The following is a 13785-nucleotide window of genomic DNA, read 5'->3' as shown; positions in this document are numbered from 1 at the left end:
AATATATCCCCAAAATATGCTCCATCTTACCGATATCGCTGTTATCCGAAGAGAATCAGCAGTGGAATGTTTGAAGAGGTACCACAAAACAGGTCCAATTTCTCCTGTAATAAAGCCATGGGCCTGAGTAGAAAAGGTGGTGCAGACATTTTCAATAATCTTTGCTGCCATGTGATTCACAACGCGTTCTTCCTAGAGAATGAGAGAGCAGAGAACAAGGAGAAGATTAAAAGGGTATTATTTAGTATGAGAAACACATACATGTCATTTTTTCATTAACTATTGCAAGTAAAGGCCTGATACCAGGAGAATATTATCTGCTTCTGGATGTGTTGGGTACTTTAGGAGGAGTGATTATTCTTTCAGGCTATTATGAAACTGTTACCAATAATCATTTAGTTAATCACTAAACCTAGCCCAATATAATTTTAATATATTTTAATAAAAAATGCCGAAATAATCTGGAAAACACACAATATAAGCACAACATAAAGATCGGAAGATAAGTTTAAAGTCGTAAGGAGCAGGCAAACAATCCTAAGACATCACTCAGGCCTGGGAATAACAGTGCACCGATCGGCCAAAGACCACCTAAATATGAGGCATCAAGGAAAATCTTAAGAAAGGCACTGCCTCAGTGGTGTGACCAAATTAACCCTAAAGGCTATTCTGGATTGTCCTGACAATGCTTAAAATCCAGCCTCTAAAAGGATCAAACTGTTTATAAGTAACTTAAATGAGTCCAAGAAAAGGACAAAATACTTAAAAGAATACAAAAAAACTCCAGCACCCAATAATATAAAAACCACTATGTCTGAAATCCAATTAAATATTACCACAAATGCAAAGAAGCAGGAAAATATGACTCATGAGAATAAAAAAATGCAATCAATAAAAATAATATAGATGATAGAATCAGAAGCAAAATATGTTTAAATGGCTACTATAAACATAATCCGTAGTCTCAAGAAGGAAGAAGAAAGCATAAGGAGAGAAACAGAACATATAAAAATAACCCAAATCAAAAGGCTGGAGATAAACAATACAACTTCCTATATGAAAACTACACTACACTGGCTTAACAGATTAGCCTCTGCAGACTAAATGTTTAGCGAACTTGAGGACATAGCAATAATCAATAAAAACTATCCAAAATAAACACAGAAAGAAGATTTTTTAAAAATGGAACAGAGCATCAGTGAACTAGGGGACAACTTCAAATGACCTAATGTATGTGCAGTGAGAATCCCAAAAGAATGTGTGTGGTAGGTGGAGGGGCAGAGTGGAAGAAGAAAATATTGGCTGAAAATTTTTCAAATACATGAAAACTCTAAGAAACTCAATGAACTCAAGCAGAAGAAACAAAGAAACATCATACCAACGCATATCATAATCAAACTGCTAAAACCCAGTAATAAACAGAAACCTTAAAAGCAGCTAGACTAACAAGACCCATTACGTAGAGAAGAACAAAGATGAGGATGACAGACTTCTCATCAGAAACCAACGCAAACCAGAAGACAGTGGAGCAATATCTTTCAAGTACCAAGAGGAAAAAGAAAAAAAGGTAACTATCAACCTACAAATCTATATCTGAAAATAACACCTTTCAAAACCAAAGGTAAAGGTGGGGGACATAGAGAGAGGTTGGTAAAAGGTTACAAACTTTCAGCTACTAGATGAATAAGGTCTGAGAATCTAATGTAAAACATGGTGACTATAGTCAATAAGACTGAATTATCGAAATTTGCTAAAAGAATAAAAATTAAATGTTCTCTCACCAAAAATGTAAACATGTGAAGTGACTAATGTATTAATTAACTCAATGGGGAAATCTTTTCTAAATGGATATGGCTATCAAATCATCACTTTGTACCCTTTAAATATCTTACAATGTTATGTGTTGACTATACCTCAATAACGCTGAAAACAAAACAAATGTAGAAGTAAAATGTATAATAATATAAAGTCTAGAAGGGAAGTACTAGATATATTATGGTGTAAGAGTCTTATATATAATTCTTGTATAGTATATATGAATAAGCATATCATTATATACAGGAAATTCTGGTGTAAGGTTGTTATAAAGGTTGCTATATATACATGAATCTATACATAATTACTCAAAGGTCAACTGTGGCTGTTAGAGATATATATATATGGTAAAAAAAATGTATAATCCAATAAAGGAGATAAAGTGGAATCATTAAAAAGTCAATTAATCCAGAGGAAGGCAAGAAGAGAGAAAAAGGAAACAAAACAAAACAAAAACAGACAAATAGAATACAAGTTCCAAGACTGCAGATTTAAACTCAACCATTTCAACAATCACAGTAAATATAAAGGTCTATACACACTAATTAAAAGGCAGAGAGTCTCAGTTTAGATTTGTTTTTTTAAAAAAAAAGCAAGACCCAAATGTAGGCTGTTTTCAAGAAACCCCCTGATATATAAATTCACTGATAGGTTAAAAGTAAGTGTAAGAATGAACAAAGGCATACCATGCTAACATGTATCCAAAAAAAAGCTAGAGTGGCTATATTACTTTAGAAAAGCAGATTTCAAAGCAAAGACTATCCAGGGATAAAGGTCCTTTCACAATGATTAGAGTCATTCAACAAGAAGGTATAAAAATCCTAAATATTTATGCCCCTAGTAACAGAACTTAAAAATACCTGAAGCAAAAATTGATACAATCAAGAGAATAAACAGATAGATTCACAATTTTAGTTGGAGAATTCAATATACTTTCTCAAAAACGGACAGAACGAGTAGTCAGAAAGTCAGTTATGATGATAACACTATCAACTGACTTGGACATTTAATTCTACTCAGCGAAAGCATAACCCACATTCTTTACAACATCCTATGAAACATTACCATGTTAGACTATAAAACACATCTGAGTAAGTTCTAGATTCACAAATTAATTTGAGATCAATCACAGACTTAAATAAAAATGCTAGAACCAAAAATCTTCTAGAAGAGATAATAAAGAATATCTTGTTTATCCTGAAGTAGACAAAGCTTTCTTAGGGAAAAATAAAAGGCACTAAACATAAAAGAAAAAAAACTAAGTTAAATTTCATCAAAATTGTAAATTTCTACTCATAATGACACCAGTAGGCCTCTGGGTCTTAGACTGGAAGAAAATATTTGCGATACACACTAAATATCTGAGTGTTTTATGTTATATATCAATTTAAAAATTTCAAAATATATTAAAGAATTATATGTATAATATAATCCCATGTTTAACAAAAAAACATATGTACATATACAAATAAAGGAAGGGCATAGAGAGATACACAATACTCTGTTAATAGTGATTATAATAGGTAAGGGTGGTGTGGCGGGGGGGTCCACTAATTCTACTTTAGACATTTGTATATCGTTTGGATTGTTACAGTATGTGTGTATGACTTTTCAACCCAAATGTATTTTTCATGCAACAATTATTTTAGAAAAACAGTGAGAAGACACTGAGTTCTGTCTGGGTTGAAGCCTCGGTTTTGCACTCTGCTGGCTGTACATCCTTGAGCATTTTCATCGCAGTGCTTCAGCTTCACCATCTATAAAACAGAGATAATACAACACAAGGCAGCTGGAAAATTAAATGAGACAACATACAGTTTTTTTGGATACAATTAATTTGGGTCAGTAAAAAGCAGTCAGTTCTCAGTGTGTTAGCTTTTCTTCCTATTATTGTTAATATCATACAGTAGCAATTGGAAGGCTGCTAGAAAAGGAATTTTAAAGATGCTTAACCTCCTCAAAGTTTGACACATTTCATTTCTCAGATTGAGTATGGGAGAGAATGCTTCCTCCCCATTCCTGATGTTTCCTCCGTGTAGCTAGAACACATTCATGTAACACTTTCACTCTCTCTCTGTTCCTTTGTTCACCTCTAGCCAAGGGGAAGTAAAACATTTCGTCTAGTTGGCATTTGAGAAAAACAAACCGGGCATGCCTAGGCCCTCAGCTCCCTGAGGGCAAGCCCAGCCACACCTAGCTGTCCGCTTGTATCCCGCCCCCATCCTAAGTCTTACCCGGAAAGGACTCCACGTGGAGAGTGCGCTGTATCAGGGGTGCTAGGATTCCAGTATCAGGAAGCCTAGGTGCCCACACATGTAAGCCATGTCCTGCACTCTAGCTCTCATTACATACACATACGGTATTTTTTGTCCCACATGCCTTGTTCTTTGTCTTATTTCTCTTGAGGTTCTGAAACCTTTCTCCTGAATGTAGGATGAGGGAAGGTGCTATTTATGGGGACCGTCTCAAATACCTTAACAAGTGCTATACATCACAACTGTCAGTCAATTTCTAGAGGACTCATTCCTAGAAGTAGAAAACCACAACTAATTTAGCACCTAGGTTGGAAAGGGGCCATGTGTCATCCCAGTGTTTTATAAACTCAGTGACGCTGTCAGGCCGCCTCAACTCGCCACCACCTGAAATGAGCTGTCCTGGTCCCCCAGGGATCCCCTCTAGGACACCACACAAGCACTAAGGTTGGGGCTATTTTCTGCTTAATTAACTCTTTGGAAGGGATAACTGGACTGAACTGGTATCATTTAAATCAAAGATCTATTTCATCATATTGTAAGGATAAAAGCTGATGATTAGAAAATGATCCTATGAAAATAAGCCTCTGGTAATCAGGCTTTTAATGAGGAGCTGAACTATGTCTTACTAGTGTTAAGATCAAATGTATTGCAGGCAGTCTTTACAAAAAAGAAAGTTTTGCTGCCAATATAATTATAATTAACCTGCCTACTTTTCCAAAATAGAATACTAAAATTAACATCTAAAATACTGACATTAAATATTTTCACATTTGTAGATTTAGTAAAAAATCTATGGCCTTTCTTCTACAGGCTTCAAGGTACCTGACGTCGATTTTGCAGAGTTTATTAACTCATGCAATCAAGAAAATAGGATTTCCATTTCTTCCAATGTTGTGGGCTAGATTATCTGGACAACTCCATCCCTCTAAACACAACTTGAAATGCTAAATATAAAAAAGAAAACAAACCTTAAGCACCAATGAACTAGCACCAAGTTCTTAGGCAACTGACTGTGTAGGCAAGAACCGTGAGAGGTGCCCAGGGCACTTAAGCTGATGTTTGTCCCAAGAGCATTTGTCCAACAAAGGTGAACAAAAGGACTGGGAGGTGAGGCTGAGGACCCACACAAGTAGGAAGTCAAATAAAGACCCTCTCCTGGCCCCAATTAAAGCTAGAGCGCCCAGTGACTACAACCCAGTATAATAGATGGGGGCAGGAAACACTCTCCCATTCCCGTCTCCCACAGTCAGCGTTGGGGGCTGAAGGTGTATGCTAAGGAGAGCAGACTGCAGGAAGGAAAGCCCATGAGAAGCTAAGGGAGCCACAGTTGTTCTGACGCTGCCTTCTTAAAAACAACTATAGTCAGAAGACAGTGCGACAGTATCTTCAATTCCTAAAACAATTGTATTCACAGAAAAAAAATATTTCAAAAACAAGAACAGGATAACTACTAAAAAAATGAGGAACTATAAAAAATAATAAAACCAAAAAAGAAGGCATGAAGAAAAAAATAAATACAACACAGATGAATGAAATAGTATAAAATAAGATGGCAGCTATCTATCCAACCAAACCAACAATTACAATAAATTTAAATGGACTAAATACTATAGTTAAGAGAAAATGACTATAAAATGGATGTTTTAAAAAATACAACAATATGAGGAGATACATCAAAAATACAGTTATTCAGTTAGAAAGGCTGAAAAATAAGAGAATGGAAAAAGATACACCAGTCAGATCTAACCCAAATAAGGACAGTTTAACTATATTAATATCACACAGGATGGACTTTGGGCAAGAAGCACTAATGGTGAGTTTTAAAGATCACAATATAATGATAAAAACTTCAACAAAGCGTGGGAAAAACAACCTAAATTTTCTGTCTATCTAATAACTAATACTAAAACTACATAAAAGCAAAATTTGACAAAATTGCAATCCTACCAAAGAAGGCAATTTAAACACAGATGACAAAACAGACAAAACAATCAGCATAGATATAGAAGATTTATATCTACATCTATCTGTCTGTATATTAAATTAACTGGCTTGATCTAATGGGTAGGAAAACCCCACCAGCAGGTGGAGCCCCCAGGGCTCAGCCAATATCAAACCATTGAAGAGCTGCACATCTGGAACTGAAATCCACATCCTCCGACTGCCAGCTCAAGGTCTTTGAAATGTCAGCCCCAAATCTGAAACCATAACTCAGTATCATCACAGATACCTCATCTTCTACACTGCCACACTCTTCTTTAAACAGTTATATCAAATATTCCTATTCTTTGTGTATTCCACCATGAGTCTCTCACTCTAAAGACATCCCCTCTTTCCACCTGAGTGCTTCCATCTGTGACAAGGACAAAAACATCTGACTCACATCTCACCATTGTTAAAGCTACAGAAATCATGTTCATACAGCAGCTTGACCTGTTTGATAAACAGTGACAAAATTTCTTAGGCAACCTAAAAAGAGAACACCTACTGAAAACTATTTCAGCAAAGTCATTACTATCTCAATATAAGGCTTCCTGTGCCAAAGTGCATCCCACAGCCTGCCAGGTCTGTCAGGTAGGTCTGTGGCCAAAGAACTTGGAAAATGCAATAGCTCCCCAAGTTGATTCATAATTAAAAGCTCAGAAAAGTACTAAAACAAAACTGTTGAATCATGTTTAACCCAGTGTGCCCCAATGTATTTGACTAGAAAATCCTTTATTCATATAATACTAATAAATATTCTATGGCAAAGCTAGTTTTTTATGCATAATGAACAAAAAAATTATAATTTTTTAAAAATTGCCTTCTAAGAAGTCTACATATCAAAATAAAATGAAGAAGTAAAATTTCTATACTTTCTTCCCAAAGCAGAGATTAGAGGGAGAAAAAGGGGGGGGGGGGGATGTGAAAAAACAGAGTTAATAGCCCATGTTCAACAGGGTACATTACTAAGTTTTGATGTGGGAAAAAAAAAATCTCAGGAAGTTAGGCAAAAGCACATGTCAATATATTTAAAAACAACAGATATAGCACAACGATGTGAACGCACTTAATACCACAGACTTGTACACTTAACGATTAAAATGGTAAGTTTTGTGTTACCTATATTTATTTTTAAAAATAAAACTGTGCCCATACATAGCACCACAGACACACACAAAATAATTACTAATACAGTTCCAAATGGAAAAATAAAACTTTTAGAAGAAAATGTAACAGACCGTCTTGATGTTGGAGTAGATAAACTTTTCTTAAGACAAAAAGCACAAATCATAGATTGATAAATTTAGCTACATTAAAATTAAGAACTTCTATTTATCAACAGTCACTGTAAAGAAAATGAGAAGTCCAACCACAAATTTGAAAGTATCTATGACATATATGAACAAAAGATTAATACCCAGATTACATAAAAATTCCTATGGATGGATGGATTGCCATGACATCTGTAATTATTTTCAAACAGTTCAGAAAATAAACGAATGAATAAATAAATAACACGTACACATATGGAGATATATATATATATATATATATATATATATATATATACATATATATATATATATATATATATATATATACACACATATATTACAACAAAGGCAAAATGCTAAGAACTTGAATCTAGGTAATAGAAATAAAGGTGATCATTATAGTTTTCTTTCCTTTTCTAATATTTGAAACATTTTATAACAATAGGTTGGAGTGGGGTGTGCAGAAATCCCACATAACAATGGAAAAAAATGGTTTTCTAAAGAGGAAACCAAAAAACCCTAAATAGAAAAAGATGGTCATCCTCATTAGTAATCTGGAAAATGCACATTAAAACTATAATGAGAAACCATTTAATGCCCATGAGATTGACAAAAATTTGATATACATGTTCCAGACAACGCGGGTTAATGGGTGCTCTATGCCCTTCAGGTGAGACACTCTCTCTCTCTCTCTCTCTCTCTCTCTCTCTGTCTCTGTCTCTGTCTCTGTCTCTCTCAACCAGGTATTCAGGTATATTCCAATTAACAACATACTAACACACTACAAATTGGTATAAATGAGCTATTGTTTGCACAATCAGCGTGTATCAACCTTGGCCTAACTTTGAGCAAAAGAATTAAGTCTCCAGAGAATTAAGGTGCCATTCCATTTGTATAAAGTTCAGCCTTAAGAACCAATCAGTAAAATACTTAGCAATTCAAAGATGAAAACATGATAAATAAAAATTTAAACAAACAAAAAAAAACTTGGGAATAACAGTCACCAAAGTCAGAATAGTGGCTATTCCTTGAAAGAAAGAATAAGCTCAATCCAAGAGGGACAGAGAGGAATCCTCGAAGCTACCAGTCCTCTTTTTTTCTGAGAGTGAGTGTGTGAGAGGTGAGCTTTTACCCGCACAGACATTTCATATATTCTTCTGTATATGACATACATTTCAAAAGAAAAGAACCTACACTCAGAAATACCAGTAGGTGCTGGGAAAATAGTTTTCTACATGGAAAAAAGTTTTTTAATTGTTGAAGATAAAAGGCTTAAAATTATTTACCTTCAACTATGTCCTGAATGCATTTTACATATACACAAAAGAACTGCTACGACTGAATTATTTTCGGAAGGACAGGAATATTTTTTAGGTGGAATAATCACCCCTAATTTATCGGTGTCATAGTGACAATCCTAGTGTGTATGCTGCCAAAACACACAGTAACTGTTTTTCAAATAGCATAAAATCTTCATAAATTAGAGAGTTCTGGACTTACCTCCCTATTTATGAAAAATATGCAAGACTTGCCATACATACAAAGAACAATAAAAGACGAATATGTTACTAAACTATAAAACAATGTCTTTATTTTACAATAACAATACACATAGATATCAAACATTATTCTTCATATTATGTACACAATGAAAAATATGGGAGGGGTAGGGAGAATACATTTAATAAAGGATACAACTTCGTGGACTAGGATTAATAATCTCTAGGAGGCATTAATCTAAATTACAAAAATTGAAAATACAAAGTTTTAAAAATTTCTTTTACACTGTTAAAAGAATTCCTAGAAGACACGTTTCTCCTTTGAGTTCCTCTATTTTGTTCTTTTGCATTTATTTACTTGACATATTCCACTTTATATTTGTGTCTAATCTCCCACAATAGATGGGATCTGAGTGCGGATAGAAATGTCACCTTCATCTGTGAGTCCCCAAGTGTGCTTAGCTTGAGGCCTTGAATGACAGACCCATGCATGTCTTTTGACGATAGATAATGACTTGATTCTCCTATTATTGATAAAGTACAGTTTACGGCTTCATTCATATCCCATAATGACAAGTGACTTCGTATAAACCCTACAGGCTAGAAAGTGTTCAGACTTCATTTTGGGATCACTAGGGGAAAACCTTGCAGAGCATTCTACGCTTGGAACATTATTCCATTACCAGGTAGTAATAAACTCAAAAGAAAGATGTTTATTGTGACATATTTTTTCATTCCTTAAGGAATGTGTTTAGCCTATGGCTTTGCCTTGGGTGAAACAATGTCAAATGGTTTAAAGAGAACAGAAAATGCCAACCTTTTAGGTCAGTTACTAAAATCCTTTCTGTAGTTTCACATAGCAGCTACACATACCAATTGGTTGGTTGGCCAGCTGGCTGGTCTACAGTCATTAACAGCGGCATGAGGAGGGATGCGAATAAAATGAAAAATCACATTACATAATAAATGCTACTGAATATTAAAGCCAATGGAGACAAGTGGAAGCTTCCCTATTTCTGAACCGCAAAATAGCAACCTGACAAGGTAACCATGGGCTTCTGAGGCTTCCAGAAAATTCTCTGCAGACATCTCACTTACCAAACTGGGGTAGCGAGAACTTTCAAAGTGGGAAAGGATTAAGAATATGTTATTAAAAGCTACTTATGCTGTTTGTATTTGCTATCATCTTTTAAAAGCAAAGCATTTTAAAAAGTGAATGAGAAAGCTAGTTCATTTTTACACCTGCTCCGCTGTAGGTCACTTGTAGGGTGGCTTGTCGGGATTATTTAAATTCAGGAGCAATACCTGGCTGACACGCGCCTGCACTGCTGCAGGCTAGAGCCCTCGCACAGCGCCTGAAGGGTTATTACAATTGGAGTCTACAGAGGACGACAAAGGAGCCTTACCCCTTCCCGAAGGCACCTCATTAGCACTGTGTACGTAGCCAAGGGAACGGCCCAGCATTCTCTAGGGTTCTTTTCTTTTTCTTCCTAAAATGAAGTGGAAGGGAAAGTGGTGAAGCTAACAGCACAAAGATATTTAACCCATTCAAGAAAAAGGCACAGTTTCAAATGCACCAACTACCTAAAACTTCCTGATATTCTATTTAAAGTCCTATTTATTACCTGACAATTATGATCTGGTTAGAGGTCTCGTCCTGCATTGCACATACGGGTTCTGCTCCTATTTTTCACTATGTTATATATTATGTTGCTAAGATCCCCTCATCACAAGCTGGATGAAGAGAACTGAAAAATAACAACATGATCTGGTCGATGAACACTCTACTGGTAACTGCAGACGATAATCCAGATACTCCTACCTAAACGGTATCCTATTATCTGGAATGCTTTGAAAGGCACAGAATACACAGTCTGAGTAGTATCTCAGGATAATCCATACACACAAAAGGCACTGTTTAGCTAGTAAGACAATGTGCTGGGTAAAAATAAGCAATTATCATTAGCAGGAACACTGATTTTAATGACATCAGCAATAAATCTCTCACAGAAGAAGCAAATTAAGGTCATAACCACAAGAACCCTCCTGCCACATAGCAACTAAAATCACAAAATGATCAGGTACCACTCAGAAAGGTAAAACATAATTTCTATAAAAGCAAAACAACTTAGGTTCTGTTTAAAGAAATATTTCGTTAAGATTGTCCAAATGCTAGAACCAGTACCTGCATTTTATACCAGTGAAGAGAATTGTAACGCATGAACACTGTACCCCGAATCACAGAATTCCACGTCCGGTCATAAGCGAGACATCATCCCAAGCTGCTCTAGCTCGAAAATCGCTAACTAACGCAGCACCCAATTAAACTTCCAAACACACCTTTCTTCCCCTCCAGCTCACTTATTCAGAACGTCTGCCACCTTTCCTTAACCTCAGAGACCTCAGAGCCTCCTGCCCCCCACCACACACCCCTTTGCTTTCCCCCAGTCTATCACCTACCCTCCCTCCCAGCCACGTAAAGAGTCCCTGGTCTACCAGTTAATCACTCCGGCCAGAAGCCTGAACCCCTTTCATGCCACTCAGCCAGTGGGCTCTCTCTAGTCCTTTTTCTTGGACCATGGCTACATTCATTCAGCCTTACTGACTTTCTCTTTCCTGAAACACCGTCTTCTCTCTCCTAATTTGCTCCTACTTCACTTCCTCTCACTCAGGTTCTCAGATGTCTCTCTTACCATGCTCCAGTCTATTCTCTATCTTTTTGGCATTTAAATCAGGTGACATCATTACCCTTCTTTAAAGCCTTCATGACTTCCCCTGGCTCTTAGGACCAAGAGGAAAACACACGACTTGGCCAAGAGCCCTTCAGGACCAGATCCCTGCCAGCCTTTCCAGCCTTGCCTCCTCGCTCACTCCCCCCACCCCCCGTCCTACTGGCCTGGTGCAGTTTCCACATGAAAAAAGCACCTACTGTGTGCCAGGAACTCTTCTAAACAATAGCCACACCGCCATGAACAAGACAAATAAATGTTCTGCGTCGACAGTGCTTAGTGGGGACAGAGATTTAAAAAGAAGTCAACAAATGAGTCAAGATAGCAATGATGAGTGTGGTATAAAGAAACCCACATCAGCGTCAGCATAAGGGGTTAGAGGAAGACTGTAGCCTGGAAAAGGCTCTCTGAAGGGATCCATTTGAACAGAGAGAAAATGCAAACCTCTGGGGGGTGGGGGGAGGGGACCCTGCAAGCCTGAGGAACAGCCAGTGTAGAGGTGTGGAGGCGGGAATGGCATGGTGGGTTCAAGGGCCTGCGGGGAGGTCAGTGTGGCTGGAAGGAGTATGCTAGGAGGAGGGGAGTGAGGTCATGCGAGCACTGGGTGGCAGCTCACACGCCCTGAAGGCACCTGGAGGGATTTACGACAAAGACCGAGAAGTGCTGAGAGGCTCTGGGGAGCGACAATGTCATCTCTCACAGGTTTGTGGCAGGCTCACTCTGCCTGACGTCTGGAAAACAAACTCGTTCGGACACAAGAGCGAGGCAAGAAAAGTGTCTGGGAGTTTCTACAACAGGTCAGGGGAGAGATGATGATGGGCTGGGCAAAAAGGGACAACTTGAGAATACTGGACTCAAGGTGGGAGGCATCCTCGACAAAAGTAAGAGAAAACACATGAACTATAACTATACGCACATTGCTTCATGACGTCCTCTGCAGAACCACACTCTGGTCTTCTGTCCTCAAGCCTGTACCCTTGGGATGTTATCAGAGCACCAACAGGACATAATATCCTATCATCTCAGGTCAGTCTCACTAAGTCAGTACTGACTAGCGATTTTAAGGTTGCTATACGTTCAAAGTGACAATTCCACAAAAGCGCTCATCTCATGAAAGTTATTAAAGTTTGTGGGCCCAGGGACAGAATCTCCTTTGCAGGTTTGCTATCATTAAGACATGGTCAAATGTCATGGCCTAAGACAGAGGCTTCCCTGGTACCAAGGAAAATGATTCTCTAAATCTACTTTCAGAAACAAACAGGAGTATGATTCTGTATGGTTCCATTTATGTAAGAGTCTAGAAAGTGCAAACTTGTCTATAAGACAGAAGCAAGTCAGTGGTTGCCTGGGGGCAGGAAAAAGGCAGGAAGGAAGAATTACAGAGGGTGCTGGGGAAACTATTGGAGGTAATAGAAATGTTCATTGTATTGATTGTATACCTGTGATGGCTTCACAGGTAAACACATATGAGGTCAATTAAGTTCACAAACTCATCCTAGAAAAAGTGCTACATACCTCACTGCTGAATATCACTACGGTCACCTCTGAAGTACTCCCCTTAGGAAGCTATGCACCGATGCCAGTGCCTAGTCCACCTGTCAAAGCAATTTTGGAACTCTTTTTCTGGGATGGCCATCAGAACTGTCATCGTATTACAGTTGATGTCCTGAAGGTCATTAAAATGTCTTCCTTTCAAACAACCAAAATGTCCTTCAATAGATGAATGGATAAAGAAGTTGTGGTATATATACACAATGGAGTACTATTTGGCGGTAAGAAAAGACAAAATAGGACCATTTGTGACAACATGGATGGATCTTGAGATTATAATGCTAAGCGAAATAAGTCAGACAGAAAAAGCAGAGAACCATATGATTTCACTTATATGTGGTATACAAACCAAAAACAACAAAAGAACAAGACAAACAAATGAGAAACAAAAACTCATAGACACAGACAATAGTTTAGTGGTTACCAGAGGGTAAGGGGGTGGGGGGGTGGGAGATGAGGGTAAAGGGGATCAAATATATGGTGATGGAAGGAGAACTGACTCTGGGTGGTGAACACACAATGGGATTTATAGATGATGTAATACAGAATTGTACACCTGAAATCTATGTAACTTTACTAACAACTGTCACCCCAATAAACTTTAATTTAAAAAAAATGTCTTCCTTTCAGTATTTTCTTTCTCTTTGGGTAAAGAAAGAATTCATTGGGGGCAGATCAG

The 13785-nt window shown here is 37.4% G+C and overlaps 1 protein-coding gene across 1 annotated transcript in view; it reads right to left on the bottom strand.

The window, feature by feature from the left end:
• The window catches only part of ULK4 (unc-51 like kinase 4), a 650099-nt gene that overhangs the window by 576762 nt on the left and 59552 nt on the right, over positions 1-13785 (bottom strand). Inside the window, exons 19-20 of the mRNA XM_074312876.1 lie at positions 10233-10316; positions 31-192 (exon numbers count right to left, since the gene is read on the bottom strand). Coding sequence (XP_074168977.1) covers positions 31-192; positions 10233-10316 — 246 coding nt within the window. The remainder of the gene's footprint in view (positions 1-30; positions 193-10232; positions 10317-13785) is intronic.

The sequence above is a fragment of the Rhinolophus sinicus genome, linkage group LG10 (assembly GCF_036562045.2).
Source record: "Rhinolophus sinicus isolate RSC01 linkage group LG10, ASM3656204v1, whole genome shotgun sequence".
NCBI lineage: Eukaryota > Metazoa > Chordata > Mammalia > Chiroptera > Rhinolophidae > Rhinolophus > Rhinolophus sinicus.
The sequence above is the reverse complement of the archived record's forward strand: the minus strand, read 5'-3'. Positions and strand labels throughout refer to the sequence as shown.